We start from the raw sequence: 15,745 nt of genomic DNA, 5'->3' as shown, positions 1-15,745 counted from the left end.
CTCCCTATTCAGTTTTTTTGAGTTAACTTTAAAGTTTGGATTATTATTTAAACAGTGAGTTCAGTTTGGTTTTGTACTTATGATGCTTTTCAATCGTCATATATTTTAATTTTCTTATTCTGTGATCATATTTAGCAGACCCAGAGTGCTTCTCGTTTTCGTTTCTGAAGGATGTGTATGTTTTCTAGGAAATTTTTATCTCCTGTTTATTGCCTGTTTTAACTTATCTCAAATATTTATAGTCTTTATCAGGATTTTTCATTAGTAATATTTTAAAACAACCCAAATAATGTTTGAGTCACTCTTTGCTTATGAGTCTATATATAGATTAACCTCGTGACTAAGTCAACATGGATGGTTTCCAGAACTAAGTGGCTCTTTGTTACCCTGGGAATCTTCCAGCTGATTACTGATCCTGTGTTGTCTTTAACAGTACTTCATCCATGATAAGTTGTCCAACATCAGACTTTTTGTTTGTTGCAAATTAAGAATAATAGGACAGGTTATACTTACCCAGAAGAGAAGTAGTAAAACTCTACTTGATATCTTTTGAGGAACTGGCCCTATTTCCATTTTAGTGATATCTCAGTGCTGTGCCTTAAACTTTGTTAATTTGGATTAACTGGGGAGAATGTAAGTTTGAACTCCAAAATGTATTAAAACAAATGCTTTTTTTTTTTTTGCATTTAAGAGCATCTAGACTGAAACTTGGGATATTTTGCTAAATGTTGTCCAAGGAATTTTCAGTTGGCTAGATAAGAATAGTGGTATATAAATGTTGCCACTAAGGGTTTTTAGTATTTAAAAATACCATTTGCTCTCGTTGTGTGCCATAACCTCTCCCACTTTCCACCCCCAGGCCCGTAACACTTTTTAAAATACTATCATGTTTGTTTTCTATAACAGTGTTATTTAAGTAAAGGTAAGTTTTATTTTAGCTGTTGAAAAAATTCTGGCCGGGCGCAGTGGCTCACGCCTGTAATCCCAGCACTTTGGGAGGCCGAGGTAGGTGGATCACCTGAGTCCAGGAGTTCGAGAGCAGCCTGGGCAACGTGGCAAAATCCCAGCTCTACAAAAAAAAAAACAAAAAAAAAACGATAATTAGCCAGGCGGTGGCACTGCCTGTAGTCCCAGCTACTTGGGAGGCTGAGGTGGGAGGATTGTTTGAGCCTGGAATGTGGAGGTTGTCATGAGCCAATATCGTGCCGTTGCTCTCCAGCCTGGGTAACAGAGCAAGACCCTGACTCAAAAAATAAATTTGGCTGGGTGCAGTGGCTCACACCTGTAGTCTCAGCACTTTGAGAGGCTGAGGCAGGCGGGTCACGAGGTTAGTAGATCAAGACCATCCTGGCTAACACGGTGAAACCCTGTCTCTATTAAAAAATACACACAGACAAAAAAATCAGCCGGGCATGGTGGCAGGCGCTTGTAGTCTTAGCTACTCGGGAGGCTGAGGCAGGAGAATGCTGTGAACCTGGGAGGCGGAGCTTGCAGTGAGCCAAGATCGCACCACTGCACTCCAGCCTGGGTGACAGAGCAAAACTCCATCTCAAAATAAATAAATAAATAAATAAATTCTATTCTACTTCTACCTTTAGGACCCTCCACTTGTTTGTTTGTTTGTTTTTTTTTTTTTTTTTTGGTTTGTTCTTGTTATTTATTTATTTATTTTTTGAGACAGAGTCTTGCTCTGTTGCCCAGGGTAGAGTGCAGTGGTGCAATCTTGGCTCACTGCAATGTCTGCCTCCCGGGTTCAAGCGATTCTCGTGCCTCAGCCTCTTTGAGTAGCTGGGATTACAGGTGTGGCTAAGTTTTGTATTTTTAGTAGAGATGGGGTTTCACCATGTTGGCCAGGCTGGTCTCGAACTCTTGACCTCAGGTGATCCACCTGCCTTGGCCTCCCAAAGTGCAGACATTACAGGCATGAGCCACTGCGCCCGGCCTAGGGCCCCTTGTTTGTGGCCAACTTCTTTTTTTTCCTTTTCTTTCCAGTCTTTTATATATAGACTAATTTGTGTGGGTGTGTCTGTGAAACATAACATATATAATACAGAAAAATATGCTAAAATATATACAGCTTAATGAATAATTATAAAACTCAGACCTCTGTAACCACCACGCAAAGCAAAACCAGAAAATTTTCTGTGATTTGGATGTGACTTTATGGATTTGTCATGGGAAGTTGTGTTATAAGGTAAAAGGCCATATACTTTGGAGCCAGATTGACTGTGGTTCAAATCCAGGGTTTGCTGTTGATAAAAATCCAAGTGGCCTTTGAACCTCAGATACCTCATCTATAAAAATTAGGTGATGGTAAGGAATGGAAATAATATATACAAAGCACTCTACACAATGTCAAACTTATGATAAATGTCCATTTATTTTTTATTTTTATTTATCTATTTTTTTGAGACAGAGTCTCACTCTGTTGCCCCGGCTGGGATGCAGTGGCACAATCTCGGCTCACTGCAAGCTCCGCCTCCTGGGTTCACACCATTCTCCTGCCTCAGCCTCCCGAGTAGCTGGGACTACAGGCGCCTGCCACCATGCCTGGCTAATTTTTTGTATTTTTAGTAGAGATGGGGTTTCACCATTCACAGGATGGTCTTCATCTCCTGACCTTGTGATCCACCCACCTCGGCCTCCCAAAGTGCTGGGATTACAGGTGTGAGCCCCCGCACTCGGCCATAAATGTCCATTTGTTATTGCACTTATTTATTTTTTCTATATCTTTTCTCATTTTTTTTTTTGTTTTTCCACATGACATCTTGAAAGACTTTCTCTGGCTTTATAATTTTATTTTTTACATTTATCCATTTTCTCATTTAAGTCCCCCACTCCCAGTATTTTGCGAAACCACCTAACCAGCTTAATAACTTTCTCCTTCCAGTCTGAGGCAACATATACTGTCTTACTATTTTTGATCTTACTATTTTTTTACTTCTTCCCTGCCTCTGATATACCATCTTATTTCCTGCCTTCTGCTAGAATTCATCTTATATAGGGGAAATTTTAAAAGTTTGTGGAAAAGTGGAATCAAAAGATAAAATATATGAAAGATAATAAATATATAAACTTGATTTCTCAACATAAGCTCCATCAAGGTTGAGACACTTGTAAGTGATATTACCAGCCATTGTCAATCCCTAAAGAACTGAGGGTCCTGGGAATTTAACCATGTCAGTGCAGTCTTTTTCATGATATTAACTGAAGAAAACTAGATGCCCTTTTCAGGTTGTTTTTTTAAGATTAGGAAACAAAAAGGAGTCACAAGATGGCCAAATCAGAACTGTAAGGTGGATACCTAATGATTTCCTATTGATTCTTTTGCAAAATTGTCGTTTGATGAGAGGAATGAGCAGAAACATTGTGGTGGAGAAAGACCCTCTGTGTAAGCTGAACCAATCAAGATGTCTGGTATTGTTATTGTTTCTGCTGTTAATCAGCAATCATCTTCCATTAGGGCACAACCAAGATTAATTTTTTCCTCAGATATTGATGTTGATTGTTTGCCACTGTGGATTACATCTTCAACATCAACTTGTCCCCCTTTTTTTTTTTTGAGACAGAGTCTCGTTCTGTCGCCCAGGCTGGAGTGCAGTGGCACGATCTCAGCTCACTGCAAGTTCTGCCTCCTGGGTTCACACCATTCTCCTGCCTCAGCCTCCCAAGTAGCTTGGTCTACAGGCGCCTGCCACCACACCTGGCTGACTTTTTGTATTTTTAGTAGAGACGGGGTTTCACCGTGTTAGCCAGAATGGTCTCGATCTCCTGACCTCGTGATCTGCCTGCCTCAGCCTCCTAAAGTGCTGGGATTACAGGCGTGAGCCACCATGTCCGGCCGACTAGGCCCTTCTTAAAAGGAGTTAACCATTTGTAAACTGCTGATTTCTTTGGGGGCATTTTCCCCATAAACTTTTAAGTACATCAGTGAGTTCACCATTATTTCTCCCAAGCTTCACCATAAATTTGATGTTTGTTTTTGCTTTAATTTTAGCAGGATTCATGTTGCTCTCCTTCTAGGGGCTCTTCAGATTGATGACTTACCCCTTACCCCCTTAGTGCCTCAAACTAGATCATGTTCAGACGTGTATAGAAAGTTAGTATGAATTTATTTTGGTGCAAAAAAATTGAAATCCATGGAATTTTTTCATAATACACATTTTAATGAGCTTTTTAAAGTCCCCTCATAGTTCTTCTCTGCTGCTTCATTTTCTCATATGTTCCATATTTTTAACCTGTATATATATTCCATCCTCACTATTTGCTATATCTCTGACATTTATTCTCCTTAAAACCTTTCATTCTTGCATTCTTGGATCTCTTTAACCTTTTTTCTTTTTTTTTGAGATGGAATCTCCCTCTGTTGCCCAGGCTGGAGTGCAGTGGCGCAATCTCGGCTCACCGCAACCTCCGCCTCCTGGGTTCAAGGGATTCTTCTGCCTCAGCCTCCCGAGCAGCTGGGATTATAGGCACACACCATCACGTCCAGCTAATTTTTGTATTTTTAGTCGAGAGGGGGTTTTGCCATGTTGGCCAGGCTGGTTTCGAACTCCTGACCTCAGGTGATCCACCCGCCTTGGCCTCCCAAAGTGCTGGGATTACAGGTGTGAACCACTGTGCCCGGACTTCCTTAACCTTTTGATACCAACAACCTTGCTTGCTGTCTTCCCTGTTTATAGGCTTTTCTTTAAACTCCCTAACCTTTGTCTAATCTTAATTTTTGCTGACTAAATCCCCCCCAACCTTGGTATTCCACTTAAGGGAATTTGTACACTTTCAGCTATCCTAACTTAATATCGATCATTTCCTTTTAACAGGTCTTTCCTTTATGTCTTTTTTGAGACAGGGTTTCACTGTGTCACCCAGGCTGGAGTGCAGTGATACAACCACAGCTCTTTGAAGCCTCAAACTCCTAGGCTCAAGCAATCCCCCCATCCCAACCCCACCCAGCCTCCCAAGTAGCTGGGACTACAGGTGTGTACCACCACATCTGGCTGATTTTTTTATTTTTTGTAAAGATGGGGTCTCACCGTGTTGCCCAGGCTGGTTTCGAACTCCTGGGCTCAAGTGATCTGCCTGCCTCAGCCTCCCAAAGTGCTGGGACTACAGGTGTAAGCCCCAACATGTCTTTTAATAGGTCTCTCCTACATCAGCCTTTAACCTTTTTTAGCCATTCTGCATACCATTGATTTGAACATTATTTTCTTTCCTCCCCTTTTCAATGCCCCATCCTTAGCATATCTGTAGAATACACTCCTCACTCCCATCCTGAAACACACACATACACACACACACAAACACCTTGTTACTTGCTTGTTAGTTTCAGCTCTCTTGATCTAATCCTTGTCGTTCCTACACATCATGATCCTTCCATGCATGATACCTTTTTTATTTCCCACTGTCACTGCCTTTCTTTTTAAATCCATCTTTGAAAAGCTAGTTCAGTTGTCACTTTCTTTGTGAGGTCTTCCATCACTATTCGAAAATATAATGATCTTGTTTTTTTCAACAAAATTATACAGCCTTGTAATATCCCTAGTATGTAAAGCAGATGATGTAATGGAGACAGATGGGGTTCTAGCTTTAAGACCAGCCTGGAGCCTGTGATAGTGGTTAAAGTGAGATGATGAGGGCCTCAACTAGCACTTGATATTAGGGGTGATTATATAAATGTAAGAAATGTTTAAGAGGTAAAATCGACATGATATATTGATTAGATGTGTCTGTGGAGAGGAAGTCAAAGTCAAGGGAAATAATGACTGGCTAAATGTTGTAATACCAGTGGACATAAAGAAGCAGGTTCATAGTGACTGGCTTTGGGAGCCAAAGAGATTTTTTAAGTAGAGATGGCTGCTGGGTGCAGTGGCTCATGCCTATAATCCCAGCACTTTGGGAAGCTGAGGTGGGCAGATCACCTGAAGTCAGGGGTTCAGGACCAGCCTGGCCAACATAGTGAAACCCTCTCTCTACTAAAAGTACAAAAATGAGCCAGGTATGGTGGTGTGCACCTGTAATCCCAGCTACTTGGGAGGCGGAGACGAGAATCACTTGAACCCTAGAGGTGGAGATTACAGTGAGTCAGGATGGCGCCACTGCACTCCCGCCTGGGTGACAGAGGGAGACTCCATCTCAAAAAAAAAAAAAAAAAAAGTAGGGATGGCTAGCAGGCAATTGGATTATAACAAGGTGAAATTCAAGGACAAGGCAAAGGATAGCCGTATCTTATCAGTCTTAAGATTCATGAATTTAAGTGGTAGTTATGTGTCTAAAAAGATGTTTTATTGTTTTTTTACAGTCCTTCATTACAGTTTGAAGCTGCTTGGGCATTAACTAACATAGCATCAGGAACTTCTGCACAGACTCAAGCTGTTGTGCAGTCTAGTAAGTAAATTCCTTATTGTCTGAACTTTTTATGTTTTAATGATGGCAAGGAAGTAGAGTTTTGTAATAAAGAAATTTGATCTTGTAACATTTTTAAAATGATGACTTTTATAAGTTACTTTTGATGACCGATATGTTTTTCATAGCCGTCATTAATCTATCATGAAAAATTTTAATTGTGGTTATTAAAAGAAGAGTAGAGGCCGGGCATGGTGGCTCATGCTTGTAATCCCAGCACTTTGGGAGGCCAAGGCGGGCGGATCACGAGGTCAGGAGATCAAGACCATGGTGAAACCCCATCTCTACTAAAAATACAAAAAATTAGCCAGGCGTGGTGGCGGGCGCCTGTAGTCCCAGCTACTCAGAGAGGCTGAGGCAGGAGAATGGCGTGAACCCGGGAGGCGGAGCTTGCAGTGAGCCGAGATCGCGCCACTGCACTCCAGCCTGGGTGACAGAGTAGAGTTTTATCTTTTGGAGTAGACATCATGCTGTGATAACAGGATTTTAAATTCCGTTTCTGATATCTTCAGGATGCTGAATGGCTTCTGCCTTTTAGCTTAGGACATTTTAAATTTTACTTTCCTCAAGATGGGCTAATAATTATTGTTAAATGACACTGATACAAGCTCTTTAGAAAAGTACTAGGTATCACCATGTACGTTATTATAGTATGGGACACTTAGCTAATTTTAGGTGTGGTAATCAAGGTGATTTTAAGTAGCATGTGATATGGCAGTAAGTTACATTGAATCATGTATTGAGAATACTAGTCTCACCAGACCCACAGGTGGCTCACGCCTCTAATCCCAGCACTTTGGGAGGCTAAGGCAAGCAGATCACTTGAGTTCAGGAGTTCAAGAACAGCCTAGGTGACATGATGAAATCGTGTCTCTACAAAATATTTAAAAATTAGCATTGCACGGTGTTGCACGCCTATAGTCCCACCTACTCAGGAGACAGAGGCGAGAGGATCGCTTGAGCCCAGGAGGCAGAGGTTGCAGTGAGCCGAGACTGCACACTGCATTCCAGCCTAGGCGATAGAGTAAGACCCTATCTCAAAAACAAACAAAGGCTGGGTGTGGTGGCTCAGGCCTGTAATCCCAGCACTTTGGGAGGCCGAGGCGGGTGGATCACGAGGTCAGGAGATAAGACCATCCTTGCTAACATGGTGAAACCCTGTCTCTACTAAAAATACTAAAACAAAATTAGCCCGGCATGGTGGCAGGCGCCTGTAGTCCCAGCTGCTTAGGAGGCTGAGGTGGGAGAATGGCGTGAACCCAGGAGGCAGAGCTTGCAGTGAGCTGAGATTGCACCGCTGCATTCCAGCCTGGGTGACAGAGTGAGACTCCATCTCAAAAAAAAAAAAAAAAAGAGTTATCATATGACCCAGCAGTTCTTCTCCTAGGTGAAACCAAGAGATATGAAAACATATTCATACAAAGACTGGTACATAAATATTCACAGCAATGTTATTCATAACTAACCCAAATGTTCATTAACTGATGAGTGGATAAAGTGAATGTGGTATATACAATGGAATACAATTGAGCAGTAAAAAAGAATGAAGTACCAATACCTGTTACAACATGGATGAACCTGAAAAATGTTAAGTGAAGTCAGATCCCTCAAAAAACACAGCATGATTTCATTTGTATGAAATGTCCAGAATAGGCAGATCTGTAAAGACAGAAAGCAGATATTTAATGGTTGCCTGTGGCTTGGGGAATGTGTGGCAGAGAAATAAATGTGGAATGACTGCCTTAAGTATGAGATTTCTTTTTTCTTTTTTTTTTTTTGACAAGAGTCTCGCTCTGTTGCGAGGCTGGAGTGCAGTGGCGCGATCTCGGCTCACTGCAACTTCCATCTCCCAGGTTCAAGCAATTCTCCTGCCTCACCCTGCCGAGTAGCTGGGACTACAGGCGCACGCCACCGTGTCCAGCCAATTTTTGTATTTTTAGTAGAGACGGGGTTTCACTATGTTGGCCAGGATGGTCTCAACCTCTTGACCTCATGATCTGCCCGACTCGCTTCCCAAAGTGCTGAGATTACAAGTGTGAGCCACTGTGCCCGGCTGAGTATGAGATTTTTTTTTTTTTTTTTTTTTTCCGAGGCGGAGTCTTGCTCTGTTACCCAGGCTGGAGTGCACTGGCGCGATCTCGGCTCACTGCAGCCTTCGTCTCCCTGGTTCAAGCAGTTCTCTGCCTCAGCCTCCAAAGTAGCTGGGATTACAGGCACCCGCCACCACGCCTGGCTAATTTTTGTATTTTTAGTAGAGATAGCGTTTCACCATCTTGGCCAGGCTGGTCTTGAACTCCTGACCTTGTGATCCACCTGCCTTGGCCTCCCAAAGTGTTAGGATTACAGGCGTGAGCCATTGTGCCCAGCCAAGATTTTTTTTGAGGTCATGGAAATGTTATAAAATTAGATTGTGGTGATGTCCTCACAACTCTGTATAAATATGAAATGTTGAATTGCACACTTAAATGTAAATTTATTGTAATTATATCTCAATAAAGTTGTTAAAACTGAATTAATTTTAATTTAAATTTTAAGTAAATAATACAAGTAATACACAGATACAGCAAAAAAAAAATCTTAGAGGTAGTATACAGTTGATTGAAATTTTTAAAAAGTGATCTAGCTTATGCTAGAAATGGGTATAATGTATAAATTCTGTAAAGAGTAAGGATTATGAGAAATTATTTTAAAGTATAAGATAGACCTGATATGAGATTAATCAGTTCTTTGGTTAATCCCTGTATCAGGAATTGAGATTATGTAGACTAAAACATTACATTTTAAGGTTACATGTTTGGGGTAGGAACTCTTTTTTTTTTTTTTTTTTTTTTAGTGGATTATAGGAAGGATTTCATGCTGTTGCTTTCTTTTAGTTAATGATATGATAGCAACCTTTAGATACTGCCAATTGGTATGTTACTTGACTATTACTAGGGGAAAATACTGAAATTGATTCTTTTTAGGGTAAAGATATTTGCCACATTTGTTCTTCCAGCTACAATGTGCCAGGCTCTGTATTTGATCAATTTCTTTGATCTGAAATCTATAAACTCTTCAACATGTTGCTAGTATAAATATTAGTTTTTCTTTATTATAGATGCAGTACCTCTTTTTCTGAGACTTCTTCATTCACCACATCAGAATGTTTGTGAACAAGCAGTATGGGCTTTGGGAAACATTATAGGTAAGTGGTTTGAAAGGAATCCTGTTAAGAATCTAAATTAACTTTTTTCCCACATTGGCATAGCCATTACATACTATGTTTCCTCTGAATTTAATGTGGGTTGACTCTCTTCTTGCCTCATAAGTACTGACTTAAGATGATACTCTCTGACAAGGATATACAGTTTGCTGTTAGCATTGGTAGGTTAAATTTATATTCCCCAAATCAAAATCTGGAGAAACAACACTTGATGCCTTTGACTAATGGTGAGGAAACATAGAACGTCAGTGTTCCCACATGAGCCATTGCATACATTTCAGACTTTCTCATCCTGAATGTAAGTTTTTTTTAAATACAATTTTCATTTCTGTAGGTGATGGTCCTCAATGTAGAGATTATGTCATATCACTGGGAGTTGTCAAACCTCTTCTGTCCTTCATCAATCCCTCCATCCCCATCACCTTCCTTCGGAACGTCACATGGGTCATTGTCAATCTCTGCAGGAATAAGGATCCCCCACCGCCTATGGAGACAGTTCAGGAGGTAAATGAAGAATTGTAAAGGCCAGATGGTATATTTTCCCTATGTTTGTACTTTAGGAATTCATGTACAGGGGACAAGATAACACATATACTGATTTCATTGCAGGTGTGAGTTTTTTTTGTTTGTTTGTTTGATATGGAGTCTTGCTCTGTTGCCCAGGCTGGAGTGCAGTGGCACAATCTTGGCTCACAGCAAGCTCCACTTCCTGGGTTCACGCCATTCTCCTGCCTCAGGCTCCTGAGTAGCTGGGACTACAGGCACCCGCCACCACGCCTGGCTAATTTTTTTGTATTTTTAGTAGAGACGGGGTTTCACCGTGTTAGCCAGGATGGTCTCGATCTCCTGACCTTGTGATCTGCCTGCCTCGGCCTCCCAAAGTGCTGGGATTACAGGTGTGAGCCACCATGCCCAGCTGCAGGTGTAAGATTTTAAAAGTAACGTACCATATTTAATTACTGACTCCTATGAAATAAAAGTTGAGTGTCTTACTGTACCTGAAAGAATGTCAGTTCATCCTAATGCCTATTTTTTTGATTATCTGCATAAAAAGAAAATATAAAAATTCAGAGAGAAAAATACAAAAGGAAAATAGTCTCAAAGTTTATTACTGTATTGCATTGTTGGCTTAAAGCTATAAAAGGGGGTTGCTACAGGCAAAACTAGTATACTTACATGCAAATGTTCTTGAATGAGTTTGCTTTAAGTCCAGTTGATTTTTTTTCTTCTTCTTCTTCAAGACAGTCTTGTTCTATTGCCCAGGCTGGAGTGCAGTGGCACGATCTCAGCTCACTGCAGCCTCTGCCTCCTGCGTTCAAGCGAGTCTCGTGCCTCAGCCTCCTGAGTAGCTGGGATTACAGGCTAGCGCCACCACACCCGGCTAGTTTTTGTATTTTTAGTGTAGAGATGGGGTTTCACTGTGTTGGCCACGCTGGTCTCGAACTCCTGACCTGAAGTGATCTGCTCACCTCAGTATCCCAAAGTGCTGGGATTACAGGTGTGAGCCACGGCCCCCGGCCTAACTCCAATTTATTTCTGACAAAATTGGAGTTCTTAAAAGTGTGACATATTTTTTGTTAAATCTACTAATTAAAGTAAAAACTATTTTATTTACATTTGACATGTAAATAGATCCGAGTACTTTGCATTTTAAAAAAAATCGTACATAACCTTTATTCACTGTTGACTGTGTTATCTCTCTTTTTTTTTTTTTAGACAGTCTTGCTCTGTTTCCCAGGCTGGAGTGCAGTGGCACAATCTTTGCCCACTGCAACCTCCACCTCCGGGGTTCAAGCGATTCTCATGTCTCAGGCATGCGCCACCATGCCAGGCTAATTTTTGTATTTTTAGTAGAAATGGGTTTTCACCATGTTGGTCAGCTGATCTTGAACTCCTGGCATCAAGCAGTCCACCCACCTCGCCCTCCCAAAGTGGTGGGATTACAAGCATGAGCCACCACACTTGGCCAACTGTGTATCTTTATAATGGACATCTGTCTCTAGCACCTGCTACTTTTTGTTGCTATGCAAAGGTATTTTGTGTGATTTCCTACAACCCCCTGCTCCCTTTCTCCCAGATTTTAAAAAGAGATCTCTGGGGCCTGAATTTAACAAGCAAAGCTTTGTACTTTGTACTGGTTCGAATTTTCTTGACTAAAGCTGAAGTTGAAAACCTAGCTTTTTGTTTTTGTAATCTTATCTTTACATACAAAAAGCGGTAGCTTATTAAGTAAAGTTGTATTTTTACTTTAAGCAGGTAAGTGAGACAATTATGGCAGTTTTAAGTGTAGCTTTTCTTAAATAGCTATAACTGTATACTTGCATCTCCATTTTTTCCACTTGACATTTTATGCCATAAAGAAGGTTATTAAAAACAAATGTTTTTCTTTTAAGGTACATTAACTTCTGCCAGATTTATTTGGATATTTTAACTTGTTAATTGAACGTATTTCAGTTTAACATTTGAAATATGTTTTTGGTTTTTTTAGATTGAATTTATCAGATTTTCATTTTCCTAAGATATTCACACAAATTTAACATTGTCTTTCTCGCCCTACAAACCATATTTACCTGCTTTTTATGTCAAAGTTGTTTATTTTTACAGACATATTAATTAACTAATGTTAAGTATTGTTTATTTTCTTTCCTCAGATTTTGCCAGCTTTATGTGTCCTCATATACCATACGGATATAAACGTAAGTTAAGAAGCAGCTTAAATGTGGGATTTTGCTCTTGATGGGACTGAAAGGGTTTTTATGTAAGTGTCAGCATACATTTTATCAACTTGTCAAGTTTCTACAATGTATTTACAGTTTTCAGAAATAGGATTAAGCTTAAATTAGGTTTATAGCTTAAATCTGTAAGCAGTAACAGCCAGACAGCAAAAATGCTCACTTTTGAGAAATTACTGCATATGTAGTTTATTTCTGTCATTATTAAGTAGTGTTTTTAAGCCTTAATATTTGTAAAGCGGTAAAACCTCATGAAATACCTTACTTTTAAAAAAAAGTCTCACTGGTTCTTACAACAGATAAGCTAGATATTATTCCCCCGATTTTATAGAATAAGAAGAAACGGACTCTCAGAGAGAGGTTAAATGACTTATCTAAAGGGGAAGAGCTAGTAAGGGTCAGAGTCAATATTCAAACTGAAGTCTTCTCATAACAGGTCTTGGGTACTTGTCACAAAACCATGCTGCCTTTTTATGCTACAGCCTTTTTAGATACAGTATTGAAGAATGTATCGTTTTAAATGCAAGGCATTTTTAGATGATTTTTTTTCATTATATTCAGATTTAGTGAAGCATTTACTGTCTACATTCTGGCAAGTTTGATACTATCTAGGCAATCTGAAAATTCTCCTAAATGCAGTAAGGTAAATTGTTACTTTTCCATGGAGTAAAACAGTGGATAAATTTCGGTAACTAGTGTTGATCCAGTTTCTTTTATTCTAACTAACATCTCTTTCTGATTTGTTGTATATTTGTGTTTTTGTAATCTTATCTTTACATATATACAACGTACATACATAAGTGTATATGTGTGGCAGAATTGTGAATTGTGTGTAATTTATCATTGGGACAAAGAAAATACATCTTTGCTTAGTTTTCTCACAAGGCAATATAATTTATATAAAAATTGTATCACATTACTCTAGCTCATTTGCAGATTTTAAGCTCTTAGGATGGAATCTTTTAAAGGTAGCTAAAGTTACTTTGTGTTTGACACAGCCTGAAATGTCATTAAAATGAAGTAAAACATGTTTATATGCTGTCTTATTTCCAAAATGGATATAAAGTGACTTAACAAAAGACATATAAGATAATATCTGTAAAGGAAAAAGTAAAATTTATACAGAAGTTTAGTTGTTGCTGTTGAAAGTTTAGTTGTAAGCTTTCTGACAGCAAAGATTAAAAAGGGAATAAGCAAAATATCTGCTGTTTGCCTCAGGACTTTCCCCCAGAACATTATAGAATTAACTATAGGCAAATAAAAGCTTTCACCATCTGTTGGTTGTGTTTATGTGAAAGCTGGGGTATTAAAGTGGCAGTGTACTCTAGTTACAGGTATATTAGTCAAGTTTAGCAAACACTCACAAATTGTTCCACTTAAAGCCAGAATTGTGCCATGAATTGTACACTCAGTGATAAGACATAAGGAGACCGTGCCCTCTAAGACCTTAACATTAAAAACGTAAAAAGAGTTAAAAGGAAAGAACTTATGTCAAGAAATTGCTGTGCTGGATCTGTCTGTAGACTCCTTTTATCTTACCAGTATCCTTGTAAGATAAGTTTTATTTTCCTATTTCACAAATACAAATACAGAGATTGAAACCCAGTAAAGTTTTTTTTTTTTTTTTTTTTTTTTTTTTTGAGACGGAGTCTTGCTCTGTCACCCAGGCTGGAGTGCAGTGGCGCGATCTCGGCTCACTGCAAGCTCCGCCTCCCGGGTTCCCGCCATTCTCCTTCCTCAGCCTCTGGAGTAGCTGGGACTACAGGCACCCGCCACCACGCCCGGCTAATTTTTTGTATTTTTAGTAGAGACGAGGTTTCACCGTGGTCTCGATCTCCTGACCTCGTGATCTGCCCGCCTCAGCCTCCCAAAGTGCTGGGATTACAGGCGTGAGCCACCACGCCCGGCCGAAACCCAGTAAAGTTAAATAATCTTTCTAAGGTCATGCAATGAATGAGAGCCATACCTGAGAACCGAAGCCAGGTCCAAGGCCTGTGCTTTTTCATACCATGATCACATATTCAATATAATCCATAGGCTCGCAGTGAAAAAAAAAAAATCATACCATGAGCACATAAACACAAAACATGGTATGAAAGCCAACAAGAAAAAAAGTAAGATAGAGCAATGACCAAAATGCTATATTATGGAAGCACAGATAATTTTGCTGGCGAAGCAGAAAGCTTCGTTGACAAAGTAACATTTGAGACGAGCATTATGAGGAGACGGAAGTGGGGACAGAGTCAAAGATTATAGTGTTCATAGTTAGCATTTATTGAGTTTAAAATCTGCCAGGCACTGTTTTAAGCACTTTTGCTATGTTAACCCATTTAATTCTTAAAAAAGTCTTGTGAGATTGGTACTCTCATTATCTCCATCATCTACAAACGTTGTAAAAGAAGCAGAGGTACTTAAGTAATTTGTCTCACGTCATATAACTAGGATGAATAGGATTTTCACAGGTTGAGAGAAAGTCATTTCAAGAACACAGAGGAAGATATTAAGGACTCAAGAATACATAGAGGTTTAAGAGAATACAGGTAGATAATAACCTAATACATTTGCTAAGGCGTTAATTTGCAGAGTCTTTGATTCTTTTTTTTTTGTTTTCTTTTTTTTCCGAGATGGAGTCTCGCTCTGTCACCAGGCTGGAGTGCAGTGGCGCAATTTAGGCTCACTGGAACCTCCGCCTCCCGGGTTCAAGGGATTCTCCTGCCTCAGCCTTTCCAGTAGCTGGGATTACAGTGCATGCCACCACTCCCTGCTAATTTTTTATATGAGTTTTTGATTCTGTATTAAAGAGTTTTAAGTTTATCTTGTAATGAGTGCAGAGTCATTGTAGATTTTTTAAGTCGAGAAATGATATTTCTGTTTTATACAGATAAAATTATCTGTAACAGACAAATAACACAGAAAAGGTATGGAAGGTTTGAAGTAGGGAAAGTTTGACTGTAGGTAGATGTATTTTGCTATCATAATAGGTTTAGGGAAGTTGATGAAGGCATGGACTATTACTAAATTGCAATAATAGGAATGGTTAAGGGAGAAAAAACTTTGAGTGTTAGGAAATAAAGTGAGTAGAACTTGGAACTTGTTCCTCAGTGGCGGTATTTTCCAAAAGCAAAAGACAATACAGATTTTGGATTTGTCAGTATTTAAAGGATTGATGAAAACCTGGGCATTGAATGAGATCGCCTGGGGGAGGCTGTATTTCGGAAGGAGGGCTAAAAATGTAACTCAGGAATTCCCTGCGTTTCAGCAATGGCAGCAAGGGAAGAAGAACCAACAAAGTCGTTTTTAAAAGTAGTATAATGATGGCTGGGCACGGTGGCTCACATTTGTAATCTTAGCACTTTGGAAGGCTGAGGACGGCGGATCACTTGAGGTCAGGAGTTTGAGACCAGCCTGG

At 39.8% G+C, this 15,745-nt stretch overlaps 1 protein-coding gene across 1 annotated transcript in view; it reads left to right on the top strand.

Annotated features, from left to right (window-relative positions):
* The window catches only part of KPNA3 (karyopherin subunit alpha 3), a 92,210-nt gene that overhangs the window by 60,445 nt on the left and 16,020 nt on the right, over positions 1–15,745 (top strand). The window contains exons 7-10 of the mRNA XM_030813413.1: positions 6,299–6,384; positions 9,500–9,586; positions 9,939–10,108; positions 12,256–12,300. Of these exons, the coding sequence (XP_030669273.1) occupies positions 6,299–6,384; positions 9,500–9,586; positions 9,939–10,108; positions 12,256–12,300 (388 nt within the window). The remainder of the gene's footprint in view (positions 1–6,298; positions 6,385–9,499; positions 9,587–9,938; positions 10,109–12,255; positions 12,301–15,745) is intronic.

This window comes from Nomascus leucogenys, chromosome 5 (genome assembly GCF_006542625.1).
Source record: "Nomascus leucogenys isolate Asia chromosome 5, Asia_NLE_v1, whole genome shotgun sequence".
In the NCBI taxonomy this organism is placed as follows: domain Eukaryota; kingdom Metazoa; phylum Chordata; class Mammalia; order Primates; family Hylobatidae; genus Nomascus; species Nomascus leucogenys.
The sequence above is the reverse complement of the archived record's forward strand: the minus strand, read 5'-3'. Positions and strand labels throughout refer to the sequence as shown.